General features: G+C 41.7%; 1 protein-coding gene across 4 annotated transcripts in view; it reads left to right on the top strand.

The window, feature by feature from the left end:
* LOC137943982 (lysine-specific demethylase JMJ17) overlaps positions 1-19766 on the top strand; it is a 59065-nt gene that overhangs the window by 24059 nt on the left and 15240 nt on the right. For all 4 annotated transcript variants that reach the window (XM_068789454.1, XM_068789453.1, XM_068789455.1 and 1 more), the window contains exons 16-21: positions 4713-4920; positions 5003-5067; positions 11814-11872; positions 11973-12104; positions 12191-12350; positions 13089-13424. In XM_068789454.1, the coding sequence (XP_068645555.1) occupies positions 4713-4920; positions 5003-5067; positions 11814-11872; positions 11973-12104; positions 12191-12350; positions 13089-13424 (960 nt within the window). The remainder of the gene's footprint in view (positions 1-4712; positions 4921-5002; positions 5068-11813; positions 11873-11972; positions 12105-12190; positions 12351-13088; positions 13425-19766) is intronic.

The following is a 19766-nucleotide window of genomic DNA, read 5'->3' as shown; positions in this document are numbered from 1 at the left end:
TGGAACGCTTGCCTGGTCGATCTCACAGATCTTTGCCTTGGTCAATTTTTGATTGGTCTGAAATTCCGTGATCACTATCTTGGTTGCACTTGGGGGCTTGCTGGGGTATATGGACCCACTAGATACTGACAACGTAGATCTTTTTGGGAGGAGCTTCACAATCTTCTTCAGCTATGGTCACTACCTTGGCTCATTGCGGGTGATTTCAATGCGATCAGATTTTGCAATGAGAAATCCCCTCCTGCCACTTCTATTTCTGTTTCCATGAGAAGTTTTGCGGACTTTATAGGGGGTGCAGAGCTGGTTGAGATTCCTCTGTTTGGAAAGACATTTACCTAGTCAAATGGGTAGAAACAAGTTATTATCTCCAAGCTGGACAGATTTCTTGTGAGTAGCGATTGGCTCCAAATCTATGAAGATGCTTTGGGCAGGGTTCTCTATCGATTGGGATATGATTACTGGCTGATTCTCCTTTCTACATCTTTTGGTAGATGGGGTCCTGCCCTCTTCTGCTTTGAGCACTCTTGGTTACTTGAGGCGGATTTTGACCACCTCCTTGCTGATTGGTGATCTGAGTTTGCCAATGGTCATCGTGCAGAATGGGATCTCCCTCAGAAACTTAAGTTTCTCAAAGGCAGGTTGAAGTCATGGGCCTCCAACCTGAGGTCCTCCCTTGGTGCCGAGAAAATCTCTCACTTCCTAGATTGATGTCCTTGACCAAGCTGAAGAACAAAGGTACCTATCCAACTCTGAATTCTCTTCTCGCGCTGCTTTTTAGGCTCGTCTTTTTGCTCTTCTTCTCTCGGAGAAAGTGAGATGGAAGCAACGCACCCGCTTCAGATGGCTGAAGAGGGAGATGCCAATACCAAGTTTTTTCATTGTGTGTGGACAATGAGGTAACTTCGGACAGATCCTCCATTACTGATTCTCTGATCAAGTTTTATGTAGATCTTTATTTAGAGGAGTGCCCTCATCGTCTTAAGCTCCAACACCTCAACTTTGCCAAAATCTCCAATGTTGCCGCCTCCCTGATTGAGCTCCCTTTCTCTGAGGTGGAAATTGAGATGGATGTTCTTGGTATGACCTGTGATCGTGCGCCTGGTTCGGATGGGTTTAATGGAGATTTCTATCATAGAGCTAGGCCCTATATTAAGCTGGACATGCACAACATGGTTCGAGGTTTTCACAAAAATGGCATCACCTTCAAAAGTATGGGGGCTTCTTTGATTGCCTTAGTTCCGAAGAAAGACAATGTGGAATAGCCAGGTGATTTTTGGCCCATAAGCCTCATATCCAGCTCTTACAAAATTATTGCTAGGCTCCTCCCTCCGTGATTGAAGTCCCTCCTTCCCTTGGTCATCCACAATGGTCAAGGTGCTTTCCTAAGGGAGAGGAACATCCTTGACTCTTCCATGGCGGCTCACGAGCTCCTCGACCATTTCTCCGACTCTTGTAGCCCTCGGTTTGCCTTGAAGCTTGATCTTGAGAAGGCATTCGATAGGGTTAACTGGGCTCTATTAGATGACCTGCTACGTCAAATGGGCTTCGGTGACCGTTGGAGGGGTTGGATTAGATCATGTGTCTCTTCGGCCTCTTTCTCCCTCCTTCTCAATGGGATTGCTTATGGGTTTTTTAAAGGCTACAGGGGTATTCAACAAGGGGATCCGCTTTCCCCTCTCCTATTCAATATTGTGGCTGAGCTTCTTTTGACCATGACTTATCGGGCTAGAGAGGTTGGTTGGCTTGGGCCGATTGGTAGTTGTGAGACTTTTGATGTTCCCCTTCTCCAATATGCGGATGATACCTTACTGTCCGGGGTCGGATCCTTGGACTATATTGTGAAGATCAAAGCTTTATTGGGGCTTTTTTAGATTGTATCGGGGCAGAAAGTCAATTGGCAGAAAACATCTCTGGTGGGGTTTAACATCAACATAGACGAACTCCGATCCATGGCAGATTTCTTGGGCTGTTCTATATCTACCCTTCCCACTACATACCTCAGTCTTCCTCTCTTTACATCCCGCATCAGCAAGGACTTATGGAGTCCGATTATCGACAGATTGGATCGCCGATTGGCTATCTGGAGGGATCATTTTCTTTCCATGGCTAGAAGGCTTACTCTACTCAAATCTTATTTGGCTGGGATCCCAAACTATTTCCTCTCGTTCATGCATTGTCCGATTGCGATTTGTAATCAAATTGATGGCATGATGAGAAGATTCCTTTGGCGAGGCACCTCTTCTGAGTTTAAGTACCATCTAGTGAGATGGTCAGATGTATGCACTCCCAAATCTAGGGGAGGTTTGGGTACTAGGCTCTCCAAGGACATGAACATGGCCCTGCTCCTTAAGTGGATTTGGAAATTCAACACTACTGGCAATAATCTATGGAGACCTATGGTGGCATCCAAGCTTAATTCGCATGAGATCTGGTGGACCTTGAGAGGGAGGAGAGCTTCTCTATCTCCTATTTGGATAGCTATCTTTCCACTCCTCCCGTTGTTCCACTCGGGCATCCGCTTTCACTTTGGAAATGGTCGCTCGTTCCGCTTCTGGGAAGATTGGTGGGTTAACTCTGGGCATCTAAAGGTCTCATTTGGCAGTATCTGGCGGGCCGCCACACAGTGCGATATGTCGGTTGCATATGCCTGGAGGCTAGATACTTGGGATCTCCGATTACGTAGAGGATTGGATGACGTGAATGCCCTGCTTGCTTCTCGGCTCCTTGAGGTGATCTCGGACTCTAGGCCCCGTGACTCTTTGGAAGATTTGATGATTTGGTGGCCGAAGGCGAGTGGTACCTTTTCGGTCTCCTCCACCTACACCCTCATCAAGGGCTGGACTTTAGTTACCCTTAAGCACGAGGTTGAATTTATTTGGCATCTCTCTGCTCCCCTGAATATCAAATTCTTCCTTTGGAGTGCCGAGCTCAACAAAATCCTCACTGCTGTCAACCTTCATCGCCGTGGCAATCTCACTATTTGCACCTCTTGTCCTCTTTGTGGTTTGGAGGAGGAGACCTCTCGGCACCTGTTTGCTACCTGCCGGTATTCTTGGTCTATTTGGATGAGCATCCTCAGCCGGTTCGGTGTCCAGCTTTGCCTGCAAGAGGACATTCTTGTGATTGAGTGGCTACTCCTTGGGATTCCCCTCCCTAAATTGGGGAGATTGATCATCTCTGCATGTGTTGCTGTCATGCCTTGGGGCATTTGGATCGAGCGCAACAACATGCGTTTAGCGTCAAGCATCTCCCTCGTGGCTGAGTTATCTCCTTGATTATTGGCCACATCTCTGCTTAGCTCCCCTCCATGGAGGAGTTCTTGGCTCTTTTAGGGCTTTCGCTCAGGGAAAATTGGAGCTCCCTTACCCAGTTAGGAGTTCCGTCGAAGCCTCCAAAGTTGCAGGAATGGCGTCCCCCTGATTTGGGCTTTATCAAGATGAATTTTAATGGCAGCTCCCTTGGCAACCCTGGTTTGGTGGGCTATGGTGGGGCCTTCCATGACTTGGTTGGTACCTAGCTTTTGTCATATTCCGGTCCTACTGAGCTTCAGGCCCTCCTCAGAGGCCTCGTCATCTTTCGTGAACATCTCTCTGGGCCACTTCACATTGAGGGAGACTCCGCGGTGATCATCAGATGATTCTCCTCTCCCTCTCCCTCGCCATGGCGTCACTGGGATGTTTATCATTCCATTTTGGACATTCTCCCCTTTATTACCTGTATTTGGTCCCATGTTCCCCGATCTGCAAATTCAATTGCAGACGGTTTTGCTAAGCAGGGGGCTTCCCTCCATGCGCCTCTTGTAAGGAGGAGGCCTGCCTAATCTTGTTCTGTTTTGTTTTAATGAAATCACCACTTTCTTAAAAAAATAAAATATTGATATAGCCTTGTAAATATCACATTGGATATTATAATTTTTTAATATGATATCTTCTATAAAAGAGAGTGGGGTCAATAATTCCTTTCAAAATGGACTGCTCGATGGCAGTCCCAAATATATGTTTGAGTGCCCCCCTGTAAAAGGGATCCCATGTAAACTATGGTACCCTAGGCCTGGTTGCACAAATTATGGCACTGGTGCCTGGTTATGCAAATGGGCCCATTTGCCTCCTTATAAAATCTTATATAATGTTTCAAAAAAGTGAATCTTTTAATAATGTTTAATAGTATAATCCTAATAAAAAGAAATTACAGCAATAGGAGTGTCATATTACTGACAATGTTCTTTTAAAAATGGACTCATAATAGTAAAAAAAATAATAGTAATGTTTTAATAAAATAGAGAATTATATTATTTTTGACATCATTTTGCTTTTCAAAAATATTTGTGACATCTACATTGTAATATTATACAACATTAATTTCTCAAAACATTATACAACAGTAGTTTTGTGTTGTAGTTTTGTTTTCTCATTTATGTTACGATTCTAGTTTTAATATAATATATGTATTAGAAAATTAAAAAAAAAAATTAACATTTTTATATGAGCTATTCCCCTGAGAGGAACATGATGGACATATTGGTTGGTTCTGCTAAAAATTATCTTATGAGAATTGAATAGTATTTTCTCTTCTTTTTCCTTGTACTGGAAGTCCATTCCAAGTATTTTAATTCCACAATAGTGACCTCCCTTTCGGCCATTTATGTTCTTATAAAAAATTTCTATTTCTGTTTGGGGGCTTTCTTGTTTGTCACGAGCATTCTTCTACTTCAGGACCTAGAAGTTTTCCTTCAAGATGCGGATTGTATTAATGTCAACACTCCAGAGTTGAAACTTCTTAGACAGTATCATTCTGATGCTTTGTCCTGGATTTGTCGGTTCACCGATGTTCTGGTAAAGATCCCGGAAAGAGAAGATCACAAGAATGTCGTTGTGGAGTTAACATGTCTTATGGAGGAAGGATCTTCACTGAGAATACAGGGTTTGATTTATCTGTCTATGTTTCCTTTTTGGTTTCTTGACTTCTTATCTAGGCTTTGAGATGAATTTCCTTTGTGTAACAGTTGATGAGCTCTCTGTACTTAAAGCTGAGTTAAGGAAGTCAATGTGCAGGGAAAAGGCAGTGGAGGTATCAAACTAATTTCTGTCTATGAATCAAGCTTAGTTTTCTTGTGTTACTTTGTTACCTCTTACTTCGTTTATTCCAATCTAGTTTCTTTGTAGTTTGTTCTTTGATTCTGAAGATGGAAGTTCCTCTTGACAGCTTAAGTGGAAAAGTCTAACCAAGCTTATCCTAGTTCTAAACCCTATAAGCTAATTAACTGAGAGTTTTGAACTTCTGTCTTTTGTTTGGCAACACGTTATCTTACATGGTTCTGTTTGCACAATCATGATTAGTTCAGTCTGGTTAACTGGGCATGACTTTCCCGGATCACACAATCCTTGTGCGAACAACTCATTTTGATATATTTGTTGAAACTAAATGTTGTGCCTTTCTTTGATTTACTTAGTTTGGAGGCGAGTTGAAACTCTAAATTAGTAGTTGTGTGTGTGTGTGTGTGTGTGCCGGGGGGGGGGGGGGGGGGGGTTGGTGATTGTAGTAAGTTGTTATTTTTTGTTTTTTGTAAGGACTTAATGTAAAAAGCTTATTAGCGTGAAATAAAAAAAACTAGTTTGTAGAACTGATGTCTTAGAGCAAAATCAACTACTGCACTAAGTTTTTTCTTTTAATTTTATTTCAGCATTTGAAAATCATTTTGGTTTGTTGTGATCTGTTTTTCAATCTAATCTGAACTTCTCTTTATCTGAACCAACGTTGCTTAGTCAATTCAATTGTTAGGGCTCAAAAATTATATTTTGACCAGTTCATTTCAGTTTTCAATTCAGCTTTTCAAGTATTGGATTTTCGAGTTCTTTGAGTCTTGAAAATCCCGAACTATTTTTATCAAACTCTCTTATTTTCAGTTTAGAGCATATGTTTACCCTCAATCTGATTTCTGCAGTTCCTAGCATACATTCTTCCCAGTCTGTTTCTCAGTGATCTTTTGAGTCTGGGTGAAATCTGTTAATCCAAGCTTTTTCATTGAATTGGTCGCATTCAGACTGCAGGGCCATGTAAAACTGCTGGTTTCTGTCATCCGGCAGAAGGAAGCAGAAATCACCTAGGACCATATCATCCGGCGAGTGGGGTGAGCAGCTGAGGAGAGGGGGCTTGGGAAGCAATATGGTGTTGGCGCTGGTATGTGGCCAACAGAGGCGGTGAGCAAGCAACAGGACGGGGGGCCACCAGAAAGAGGGGGGTGGTGCAGGTAGGTGGGACCAATTGCTGGAGGCTCTTAAGTTTTGGTTGAGACAAGGGGAGTCGTGGGGTTGGTTATGTAGGAGTGGGGGACAAGCTGTTTGGGGGTAGTTGAGGGATGTAATGAGTGGGGGGCATAAAGTTTGGCAATCTGGCGGGTTCGCCGAATGGGGGGGCCTCGGGGTGGGAGAAGAATGATCCAAGTGGCAAAGGCAGTGGGAGGGTCTGGTTGCAGGGTGAAGCCAAGTGGGGGCAGGGTGGTAGGGGGAGCTTTACAGAGGGTTAGGGTCTGAAAGGAAAGGTAGGGTAGGTAGCTGTAGACAGAGTGGCAGGAGGCTCAGTGGTGACAGGGGGGGTGGGGGCGCCTGCTGGCATGTCAGGTGACCCACTGGGTTGGCAGTGCTGTGTCAAGCTACGGATCAAGCTGGGGTTTCGTCGCTGTTGCTGCCACCGTTGGAGGTGACTGTGTCTCCCACAAGCCCTCGAACGTGACGCCAAACCAAAAAAAGGATTGGCTGGTGTTGAGCCGAAGGAAGGTTGCCCCAGAATGGACACTGCTAGGGTTGATGAAGAGCCGGGCTTGGTCGAACCTCCGACCATCTGCGGTACTCTTGTCCAATCTGATCAGAGTGCCGAAGTGGCTAGTGATGAGGTTAAATATGCTATCCTACCAAAGCTCAGGTGGGAGACCCACAATTTGGATCCGTTGGCCGAGGCATTGTTGGTGCAAGGCAGGGTTTCAATCTTGGACTGAGGAGATGAGGGTGGAGGCTAGGAGCCGAGTCGCCATCCATCGGTCTCCGATTGAACGGAAGGTGACTATCCACTCACCCGGGCAAAGATAGGAGGTTGGCGATCAGTAATCCAATCGCAGTTGACAGGGAAACTAGTCACAGACGAGCTGGCTGTCGGCAGGTGGGGTGCTAGAGGTAACCAAGGCAGCACAATGTAGACGGTCGAGGCCGGAAAGGATCAGATGCGGGGGGGGGGAGAGGACCGAGATGGTTGGGTGGTCCCGCCCCGAGGGGTGACAACTTGGGTTTTGCAGGGCTGGAACTGGAGGAGCCAGCGCAGGGGGGGGGGGGGGGGGGATTGGGTGCTGGCTGGCGGTGAAGGTGGGAGGAAGTGACGGATGGTTTGGATGAATTTATTCTCGCCGAATCCGGTGTTGGTGACCTCTGGTATGGCAATGTTGGCCATGGTGGTGCGGTCCCTGTGTTACACGATGTGACATTCAGCGCTCCCTCTCCGGCAGTCCGTGCGGAAATTGAAGTGCCAAGGGCCAGACTAGATCTCCTTGGTTTGCGGTAGGGAGTCGTGGTCTGCAGCCGTGGCAATTGAGAACTGCAAGAGGAAGTGCAGGCGGCCAGTGGAATGGTGGTGAAAGCCCTTCGATCTCTTGTCCTTTCTGTCACTCGAATGCAGGGAGCATTGCAGAGAGCCACTCATGTGACAACAACATGGTAGGGCCAAAAAAGAATCACAATAGAGCATTGGGGGGTATCGTAGATCCACGGGGATGCTATCGTCGATGATTCCGGTGGTGAACGGTACTCCAATTGGTGTCGCCATCGTCATCTTCAGTCCTTGGAATATTGCTTGGGTTGCCAGGTCTGGAAGTCCTCTCTGCGTCGTCCTAAAGGCGGCAATGAGGTGTAATTAGAGCATCGACATGTCTTCGGTCGTCATCGGCTGCTGTCACTGGTTCTCGCCGGCTGTAGGAGTTGGGAAGGGCCGTCAGATTCCTTCCACGAGAACAGCGGTGAGGGCGACTGTGATGTTCATTGCGATCGGAAGGAGTTTCCGATCGGGGACGATGATTGTCCCTCCTGCTCCGGCGCCTCTCGTTCCTCACTTTGGTCTCTCTACGCTTGATTAGCTTGCGGCTAGGGGTGGCGCCGAGCCGAGCCCGAACCAGCCTATGTTCGAGCCGAGCTTGATTTAAATATTTCGATCCGAGCTTCGAGCCGAACCTCGTCTCGAGCCTAAAATTGTTATCGAGCTCGAGCCCAAAAATTTTAACCGAGTTCGAGCCGAGCTTGAACTTTAACATACATTTAAAATTTTTCAAAAAATATATATAATTTAAATTGTATATAAAATTATATATACATTTTACATAAAATTGGGCTTGACCTCTACATAAAATTGGTCATAACCTATATATATAATACATGTATAAGATTGGGCATGACCTCTACTTAAAATTGAGCATAATCTATGAATATAATACCTATATAAAATTCGGCATGACCTCTACTTAAAATTGGGCATAATCTATATACATAATACCTGCATACACACTCCATAAACACTCCATAAACATTCCATAAAATTGTCTATACTTTCCATAAACACTCCATGAAATTGTTTATACACTCCATACACACCATAAAATAGTCTAAACACTCCATACACTGCATAACATTATGAATAAACTCCATACAATAATCAAACGCAACAAAATTATATGAAATATCAATATCAATTTACAATCACCCAAGTCAAAACTATAAATCCTTTAAATAAAATCCTATTACTATTAGTGACTTATTAGAAAATTACAAGAAATATTTTAAATTTTTCTTAGGAAAGTTAAATGGACTATTGCCTCTTCTAGGGAAATAAATAAAAATTAATAATCAATCTAATATATTATTGTACTTATCGATACATTTTTAATCAAATAAAATGTCAAAACACAAAATTGCAATGAAAATTGCTTCATGCTAAAAGTATTACAGCATCAACTGTTAAATACGTATTCAAAAATTTTCTATACAGTTTTATACCCCATCTTCGTAGGAAAATCTTACTTAGAAAATTATATGATTTTTGAATAAGAATTTTCAATTAGAAAAATGTTTACAAAAAACATGAGATACTAATAGGTCATCGAAACTTATTTCTATAAAATGTATTTTTAATTTTTTCAAGAGCTATGAGGAAGGAGAGTTTAAGGAAAAAGTTTTTTTTTTTTTTTACTTTATGATCTCGCATGTGCGAAATCATCTTCGCGCGGGCGAGGGGGGAGATTATTTCTCCCCTGAACTTACTGGTTCTGGTTTTCCGCAGAGACGACGAGGAGGGAAGGGGTTACGGCGCCGGGGAGGACCTGTCGTCAGGGATGACGACTGCGATGACGGCGGCAACGGAAACAGAGGCGATGGCGAGGAGAGGAAGAAATAGAACGAACGGCCACAGAGGCGGCCGGTGAGCAGTTGTTGACGACGATAGAGGCGGTGACAACAGCCAACGGGACGGGCTTGGTGGTGACGAGGGGAGGAAAATTTTTTCCCCCCCTCGCTCCTGCTCCCCTGCTCCCGATCCCGATCCCGACTCACCTCGAGCCGACGAACCGAACCGGGCTTCGGTCGAGTTTGACTCGTTAATTTAAACAAGCCAATTTCGGAGCTCGGCTCGAGCTCGAGAGATAATGAATCGAACCGAGCCGGCACCGAGCCGAACTCGAGCTGCCTCAGTTCGAAGCCACCCCTACTTGCGGCGGTCGACTCGCTCGTTGCTCGTCGCGTGTCACGAGTCGCACATTGCTCCTCTTATTTTTTCTCTCAATGCCCAATTGATATCAGATCTCAGTCGATACTCTTCCAATAATTCAACCTAACTTTGTTAGTATGAGGGATTCTTCTCTTTGCTACAACTGAAACACCTTTGCCAATACGACTGTTCCTTCTCATCCTCTTGTCATGGTTATTTGGACTCCACTGTCTCCTGGATACTTAAAACTTAATTTTGATGGTAGTGCTATTGGGAATCCTGGTCAGAGTGGATTTGGAGGAGTTATTCGTTATTTTTCCTAGAACTCAATTTGTTACTTATTTAGGACCTATGGGAATTTCAGACTCTACTTCAGCTGAGTTGTTTGCTCTTCTTCAGGGGCTTCTCATTTTTCGTGACCATTTCAATGTTTCTCTTGTTATTGAAGGAGACTCCAAGATTGTCATTGGCTGGTGTTCAAAAACTGCTGATCCACCTTGGCATCATTGGACAATTTTTCATCAGATCATTAAAATTGTTTCTTATTTTAATTGTATTGGACTCGTATACCTAGGTCAACAAATGTTGTTGCTGATTCTTTGGCTGGACAAGGAGTCTCGCTGCAATCTCTTGTTGTAAAGGGAGTCTTCCTTTAGTTTGTATTCTGTTTCGTGATTAATTAATCATCTCATTCAAAAAAATAAAAAGCCAAATATCTTTTTTGTTTTTTAGTTGAATGAACTGGAAACTTTTGATCCCCATCAGGTATCTCCTTGGAGTTGTCACCTGGTACAGTTAGAGGATTGTACCAGCTTCCACTCTCTTGGATGAATGCATGTTTAGTCTCCTTCAAGTGGGGTATGAGTGAAATTAAGTTTTGATGGGAGGTCATGGGACAATAATTTCCTGTTGGAGCCCTCAAACTTATATATCTTTACCATTTAGGAACTCTTTGGAGGCTGATTTATGAGTTCTCCTTTAAAGTTAGAGACTTTTCAGGATTCTTTCTTCTGTTTGCTCTTAGTTGATGGTGAATCTGCAGTGGCTCAACAGGGCTTCTAGGCATTCTCCTCCACTTTGGTTGGGTCACCTCTTTATTTATTTATTTTTTTGACAAGATAATTGGCATTGGTACCCAGCTTATTATTGCATGGATGTATTTTCCCTAGGAAGCAAATCAGTTGGCTGGCTGTCCTGCAAGGTGTAGGATCATCCAACCAGGTTGTTGTTGGGAAACCTTGTACCATTTCTTCCCATTGGACGTTTCCCTTTTATCTTCTTCCTCTGAATCACTGCTCCTCATCGTTTAAAACAAATCAAGGAACAAATTAAATTGAACTAGACTGTTATATTGTTCAGCAATAGATAAGAGCTATGCTGATTTCTACTCTGTATATTTTTCTGAGAATCAGTTGGTAGGATCTTTGCAAAGCCTTTGACAAACAGTCTAGTTCAGGAAAGTTTTACCTAGCTGTGAATAACAACTCTCTACTTGCCTCCTTGAGATGGAGTGTTGAAACTCAATTTTGTCATTTTTGAGAATGGAAAAGCATTGCCCTTTCTGTAATTTATTTAGTTGTTAGTGGGCTTAGTCTGTTAGTTGAAAGTTGTCATTCTTGTCATTCTTTATATTTGGTACGGATGAGCTCTTTTATATGGAAAGCTTATTACCCTATAAAACAGAAAAAACACAAGTAAAGGGACATATTTTCTACATGTTCTTTTAGAACTGTCTTTGTATGGCAAGTTCTATCTGTAAATCTTCTAACTTTCTTCATTGTTGTATCCAGTAAGTGAACTTACTAAGTTATCATATGGAAAAACTAAGTGTTTTTCTTTCTTCTTTTCCGCTTCTGAAGTGACCTATTCACCTAGTTGATGGTTTATGCACCTAGACTGTCTAGCTTTTGTTATAGAAATAGTATACTTCATCCTTCAAGGCGGGCCAGTTGTGAAGGAACAAATGTATTTTTTATCACAGCTGGCATTCTTACTATTACATTATTCTATACAATTACATTCGATCTTTACTTTTTCTGTTATTCTTTAAATAAAGCATTCAACTATTTTTTCTGCAGGCACTTTCTACAAAAATGCCATTGCAGGTTATTCAGGAATTAGTGAAGGAGGCTGCTTCGTATGTTATCCTTGCCTCCACACTTGCAATATCTGTGTTTGCTTAACAAATAATGTGCTTTTATCATATTTGCTGTTTATACTTGAATGTAACTTTTCAGGTTAAAAATTGAGAGTGAGGAGGTTTTTGTTAATATTTTTAAAGTCCTTGAAGCAGCCTATTCTTGGGAAGAAAAAGCTAAAAATGTTCTTAGTGATTGTGGTCAGATGTCTGAATTTGAGGATTGTATAAGGTTTGGATTCAATTCTTTCTTATATGTGCATGTGTATAGTGCTCTTCAGCTTTTATTTATTCATTACCTAAATTATTGCATTTCAGGTTGGCGGAAAATATCTTTGTGGTTTTGCCTTCTCTTCAAGAACTTAAGGATGCAGTGTCGGTGGCTGAATCATGGAGACAGGAGTCTGAACCCTTTTTGATGTCTACTATTCATTCTAAGCATGCTTCAAATTGTTTGCTGAATGTTGATGCCTTGAAGGTTTCTACTATCTACTCTCATAATGTTCAATTACCTTTCCTTTGTTGGCATTGACTCCATCCTGGAATGATTCAACTAATAAAAGAGTAGTGATTAGTGGTTCAGTGCAAATGATGAGCTTTGTGATTCCAGCTACTTGAATCAGTGAACTTGTTTTGTTGATCTGCTAATCCTTCTTGTTTTTTAATTAAAAAAGCTGCTAATGAATCAGCTATTCTGTGTTTACATTGTACTGCCATAATATTTAACATTTCTCTTTGCTTGATTTTGTCCCCTGCATAAAATGACCCAACTAATGAAGGAATAGTAATTGATGGTCAGTTTGAATGATGAGCATCATGATTCCAACTAGTTGATTCAATGAACTCTATGATGAATCAACTAATTCTGATGTCTCATCCTTTCAAAAAAGAAAAATAATCGAGTCTATCAAATTTGAGGTGGAATAATGGAAGAGTGTTTGTTCTGACTCTATTTTTGCTTGGCTGCTACGTGGTAATTCCTCTGAGTTCCACCCAAACTTAAGACTCATTTTTTATGGCTACGATTATCAATCAAAATCATCCATGTTTTACCATTCAGAAAGAATGATCCATGTTTTGATGTGTGCGTCCAACATGCAGTACTTCTTAGTCTTCTAAAAGATAATTTATACTGTCAGCCTAGTAAAGTTGAACTAAAATTACATGAATCTGAGAAGTTATTCCAGCATTTGATCTTATTTTATTTTATCTGTAGGAGTTGGTTTGCCGATCAAAACATCTGAAGGTCTCTTTGGGAGACTCAGAAACACTTCAAAGCATTCTTGGAAATATAGAGGGATGGGAGTGTGAATTCTACTCCTTGCTTAAGCATGTGAACTCCTTATTTGATATGAACGAGATGTTTCGCAGCATAAAATGTGGAGACTCTGCAGGAATTATGAATCTAATGTCTAAGGTTACCAGTCTTCTGGAAGTTGGGCGTTCCTTAGGTTTTGCTTTACCTGATTTGCCTAAGCTTCAAAACATACTGTCTACTCTACGATGGTGTTTGAAGGCTCTTACTCTCTCCTATGCTACTGTCTCATTCCAGGTAATTTATACGCCTTTACTCTTTTGATTTGGTGCCATATATCTATTGATTTATAATAAATACAAGGAATTAATATGTAACTTATTGACAACTAAATTTATACTGCCTTTTTACTCTAGTATTTTTTTTTTTTAACTAATGGAGATGTTGTATTTATAAATAAAAATAACAAAAATGAGTGGGGGAGAGGAAAGTCCTCATGCCCCAATTGACAGCTATACCCATTCAGCAATGACTGGTCTAGATGCTTCACTTTTAGCTAGGTCATATGGCTTATGTGTTCAGGAACTGGCAGAGAAGAGATGAAAGCTCAAAAAGAACTTTACTCCTTCATTTTGTGTCATTTTTATTGATGTAGAATAAAGACAAGGAATTGTTGGGTAAAATAGACCTATTTACACTAAAATTGCACCATCTTATTACCGCCTCCTATAGACTTTTTTTTTTGGGTGAATGATGGAGATATATTATTAAGAGGAGCCAAAAGTACAAAAGTACAAAAGTAATGGCTGGAATACTAATTACAAAAAAGAGAAAAGTAGAACATGAAAGAAGGGTAACATAGAAACATCTGAATGGGGGAGCCCATAGAAACAACTAGATGTTGGACTTATTAAAACTTATAAAAGACTATTAGAAATAGGAAAATTGTAATAAATGCAAACTAATGTGAAATAGGAAAATAGGAAAATCTGAAAGCTATAAGAAAAGTCTCTCTGGTGAAAGAAGATACTAAAAAACGTTGGTTTTATTAAGTAGTAATACTAATGACAAAGAAAGATTTCCTCCATCTAAGAAGCTCCTACCTTCAGGGAAATTGGTGTCTTCTCGCTGCTATGGCTGGGGCATCTCGCCCTCCCACTATGGTTACCTAGACCCCTCTGCCTATCAGATTCCTTAAACTTAACTTTGATGGTAGCTCCTTCGGCTGTCCTGGGCCTGCGGGGTTTGCTGGTGTTATCCATGACAACTACATCAACCTCCTTCTCTCCTACGCCGACCCCTTGGGTATCTCGGACTCCACCTCGGCGGAACTTGCTGGGTAGCTTCATGACCTAACATCCTTTCGTGATCGTTTCTCTGGTCCCCTCATCATTGAGGGTGACTCTAAAGTGATTATTGATTGCTGCGCCAAGTCCAAGTCTCCTGCCTGGTGCCATTGGGACATCTTTCTTGATATTTAGAATCATGTACCTAGATCCGCTAATCATCTTGCTGATGCTCAAGCTAAATGGGGCACATCCCTCCAAACTTTTGATGTGGTGAGAGTCCCCTCCCCCCCCCCCCCCCTTTAGGTTGTAACATTTTACTTATCTTTATAAATTCACACTTTCCATAAAAAAAAATACGAATGACAAAACACAGCTTTCTAAAACTAGGAAATTCTGAGTAAAGAAACTAAATTACTGTCTTAATTGTGGTTTCCATCATCATGGAAGGGGGTTCTGTAGTGGTGATTAGTTGTCCTACAACTTGGGCAAGTCCCCCATTTCATGTTCGTGATGAGAGTTGTTACCGTTGTTAGGGGTGTGTTTTGTTGGGAAGCATCTAGTACGAAGTCCTAATTGTATTGCTGATTCTTTAGCTTGATTGGGGGTTACTTTACAAAACATGGTTGTGGGTAGTTCATTTTCTTTAGATACAGGCTGAGCTTGCTTTTATTTTGGGCTGAACTTTGTATTGGCTGGGTTTATTCCTTTTTGTATTCTTTCTCGTTTTTTGTAGAAGGTATTCTTTCTCGTTCTTAATTAAATTCTCCCTTTACTAAAAGAATGGATTCTATCACCTTACTATTTATTTCAAGTGATTCCTATCCATTCATTTTCTGCTTTATCCGATCTGTTATGGCTCTAACATCTGTCAGACTTCTCATGGTCTTCACTTTTCTGAGCAGTGTGGCTTGCAGATTGAGCATGTGAGCCTTTTGATAGAAGTCTCACCTCCTAGGATTTCTTCACACTTTCATGTGGTCTAAGTGGACTTTTAAGAACGTCATTTTTTGTTTTTTGTTTTTTTTTTTGAACTGGTGACCAGCCTAACACTCCAGCCCCAACATCACCTCCCATCAACCCCGATCCAAATATTGAGCAACAATTTTCATCAAGCCCAACTGATCCAATCAACCACGAACCTGAAACAGGCGAAAATAAAACACACTTTTTAGAACATCGGAGCCCCATAATTCCAATCTCCATTGACACCAACTTTTCCTGTCTATAATACCCAGAAGACATCTGGCCAAGTACACTTGGATCTCCACAAACTCACCATCCTTCTTTATGCAACAACTCTCCCTACATAGACCTTGGCCAAATCATGGTCTCCTCCCCTTCCCATAGTACTGGTTCCTCCTCAAAAAACTATTCTTCCCCAAAGGGAGAGCCTTCCAGGCTTGCCAAATTTAATCAGTTATCTGCAGCCAACATCTTTTTTTTTTTTTTTTTTGAAATGAGATGTGTAAGCTGAATTAAAAGAAAAGAGAGATTACAATACCTTGCTAAACAGTGCCTCCTTCCACAACAAGGTGTTGGAGAGAGACGCCTAATTTAGCTTGGGCATCTGCTAAATGATTAGCAAATCTAGGAATATAATTCCATTTACAACTTAAAGAAGAAATTAAATTACATATATCGTAATACATATCCCAATGCCGCCACGGAGGACGTTCTTTATCTGCAGCCAGCATCTGCAATGAAGATTGGGGCAAGATTGAAGCAAACCACTTTGAGTCTCTCTAGCAAGAGAAGACAATTTGTGGCGAGGAAGGAGAAAAGAAGATCCATGACAGCTCTCCCAACAAAGAAATTAGAAGGAGGACAGCCAATGCTTGGCTCTTTTTTTGAATCTATTATGAGTCAAAAAGAATATATGATGAGTGTGAAGTTGGGTCCAAGGCCCATCCCAAAATGACTAACCAACTTAGGAAGCCTCTTTCCCAACTAATAAACTCAAGATCTTTGTACTCACTAATCTATGTGAGACTATTCCTTAACAATAAGGATGCTTGGGTTAAGATGCTTGACTTTGCAAAAAAAAGTGACTAAACAAGGAGTAACAAAAAAAATGAAAGGTAGGAAATGATTCTCCTCTTCTGGAATATTTGAGGAGTTGTCAAATCCAAGAGGAGGTCCATAATAAGAGCTATCATAGAGAAGAGGAAAGCACAATTGGTCATTCTACAAGAAATCAAGGTTCACGCCATGATTGAAGCAATTCTAAGGGACTTATGTGACAACCCTCAGCCAGGTTGGATTACCTTGGATGCCATCGGTTGGGCTGATGCATCATAATAATTTGGAACAAGGTTGTGTTGGAGTTGCTGGATATTAACTTCAAGGAATTCTCTCTTGCTATCAAATTCAAAGACAAGGAAGCGGGCATTTCATGGTGTCTCAGGGGTGTGTATGGGCAGAGTGGCTATAGACGTCAATCGGAGTTGTGGGAGGAGCTCACTCAAGCATTCAATTCCTGGAACCCTCTTTGGCTTCTTGTCGGGGTTTTCAACTCTATTCATTTTTGCAATGAAAAATCTCCTCCAACATGTCGTATTGCCTCCTCGATGCAAGTGTATTTTTTTTTATCTCATCGATGCCTGTGGTCTTGAGGAAATCCTACAGCTCGAAAGGCTTTTGTATGGAGCAACATGCAAAGGAACCCAGTCCTATCCAAACTCAACCACTTCATTGCAATGGAGTCTTGGCTTCCGGTCTATGCTGATTCTTCCACAATGGTGTTGGGGAAGGTGGTATTTGATCATTGGCCAATTCTCCTTGACACCAAAACAAGCTCTTTGGGGTTGAAGGCCTTGTTGGTTTGAGAACTCTTGGCTGGAAAACTAAGATTGATATGGCCGAAGGGAATCGTGGTGGAAAGAGTGTTCGGTTGATGGTAATGTTGGGGGCCTCATTGTTATGAAATTAAAATTTCTCGAGCAAAGCTCAAGCAATTGCCCATAGTCAACCGTGTCTCCCTTTCCGCTTAGGCAGATGATCTGCGATTCCAAATTGATGCTCTCGACCACCTTGAGGAAGGTCTATACAAGGAATGTCATAATAGGCCTTTCCTTGAGGGCATCACCTTGGCAAGACTATATGATTCTCAATGGGTGGAATTAGAGAAGTCATTCACCTAGAAGGATACTGAAATTGTTGTCATGACGATGCCTTGGGATAAAGCCCTTGGGTTGGACGGTTCAATGGGGAATTCGTTAGAGTAGCATGGAGTTGTATTGTTGGGGATTTTGAGAAGATGACGAATGGCTTCTTCAAAAATGTGATTACATTCAAGAACTTGGACAAATCATTCATTGTGCTTGTACCAAAGAAAGAAAATGTAGAAGGGGTCCAAAGTTGCATCTCCTAGGCAAAGTACTCTATCCTTATAAATGGCAGTGCGTGCGGTTACTTTAGGGGCTCTAGGAGGATCCAGTAAGGAGTTCCTATATCCTCTATCCTCTTTAAAATCATCACTGAGGGTCTTACTGGTCTATTCCGAGTAGCAAGAGAACTTTACTGGCTTAACCTTGTTTTATAGATGACAGATTAGATAATTCAATGGTCTAATTTGTTGATGATACTATCATATTCGGAGAAGGTTTTCTAGAGAAAATTTGGCGCATCAAAGCTCTACTTCACATTTTTGAGATTATCTCTGGATAAAATAAGCTGGTATAAAACTACTCTATATCCATTTCTCAGTTGACAACAGTAGTAGCATTAGGCTTCACCCATGGCTCCTCATTGAATCTGTAAAGATTGCTTACCCTCATCTTTGCAGCTTGGCCAATAATCCAGACACTATGCTTGCCAATTTCATTAGCCATAACAGTCGACAAAATATCACTTGGGATGCCTATCTTTGGAGAGTGCTCAATGATTGTTAAGTTGGGTGACTAGTTAACTTAGGAAACCTCTTTCCCAGCTAATAAACTCAAGATCTTTGTACTCACAAATCCATGTGGGATTATTCCTTAACACTCCCCTTCATGTGTAGGCTCTCTTTTGTGGCTCTACAAGTGGATAATTTAGGTATAGGTCCTCTTTTGTGGCTCTACAAGTGGATAGTTTAGATATAGGCCCTATTTTGTGGCTTTATAAGTGGATAGTTTAGGTTTAGGCCCTCTTTTGTGGCTCTACAAGTGTATAGTTTAGGTGTAGGCCCACATATAAGTACCTGCTCTGATACAATGTTAAGTTGGGTCCAAGGCTTATCCCAAAATGACTAGCCAACTTAGGAAACTTCTTTCCCAGCTAATAAACTAAAGATCTTTGTATTCATTAATCCATGTGGGACTATTCTTTAACAATGATAATGAAGCAATCGCTATTGGCAGTCTTATTCTTCTTATAAATCAATTTTACATCAAGCAATCCAGTGTTAACAAGATGATCTGGTGTTCTGATCCGGACGGGAAATTCACGATGGCCTCAGCCTCTCACAGCACTAGTTTCTCACCTTAGCAGTCCCTTTCTGTCGCATTGAAGATCAAGTTCTTTGGAGTGCATTGGATATTAATCAGTGACAATTTACTGTAAATTTTATATTGTGTATTCTTGTTGATGAATCTGTTGATCATCTCCTAATCAATTGCAGCTTTTCTTGGCAAATCTGGAGCTTCTTTGTCAATCTCTTTGAGACTTCTCTCTGTTTCCCAAGCTCGCTCGTCAGCTTCATCACTCTTTGCATTTTCCTCTTCCCTTGCTTGGGAAAACTATGCTCGATGCTTGCCTCGCTTCATTGTTTGAGGCATATGGTATGAGCGAAACAAGAGACATTTTCAACAAGCTTCTTCTTCTTAGAGAGTGGTTACGGATCGGATTTTTTATCTCAACATCTCTTGGCTCTAATCCCTCGAGTTATTTAAACATTCAGTGCAGTCTCCTTAGAAGTAGTTAGGCTCTGGTTGTTGTTCTATCCTACGCCCCAAGAAAGCTCCTCCTCTGGTTACTTGGGTTTCCTCCGAGTTGGAGTGGATTAAGCTCAACTTTGACGGTTACTTGCTTAGGAACCCTGGCCTCTCGGATTTGAGGGTGTCTTCCACAATGATTTGGGGGAGATGCTGCCCCCCTTGGCACTTCTAATTCAACTTCTACTGAGCTGAAGGCCCTTAGGTACGGCTTGTTGACCTTCCAAAGAAATTTCAAGGCCACCTTCATGTCTAAGGGACAAATAACGTCATCTGTTGGTGCTTAAGAGCCAAGGATCCTTCTTGGCATCATTGACCTTGTTTTTTTTAAAATTCAGAATTGTCTCGTCTTGTAGTGTGTAAATGGACTTATGTTCTTAGGTGAGCAAATTGTATTGCTGATGCTCTTGCTAAGGAGGGGAGTTCTCTTCAATTTT

This window comes from Aristolochia californica, unplaced genomic scaffold (assembly GCF_029961685.1).
Source record: "Aristolochia californica isolate CCGP_79_NKW_82.1479 unplaced genomic scaffold, dmAriCali1.0.hap1 SCAF_11, whole genome shotgun sequence".
Classification (NCBI taxonomy): domain Eukaryota; kingdom Viridiplantae; phylum Streptophyta; class Magnoliopsida; order Piperales; family Aristolochiaceae; genus Aristolochia; species Aristolochia californica.
Note: the sequence above shows the minus strand (reverse complement) of the source record. Positions and strands in the feature narration are given on the sequence as shown.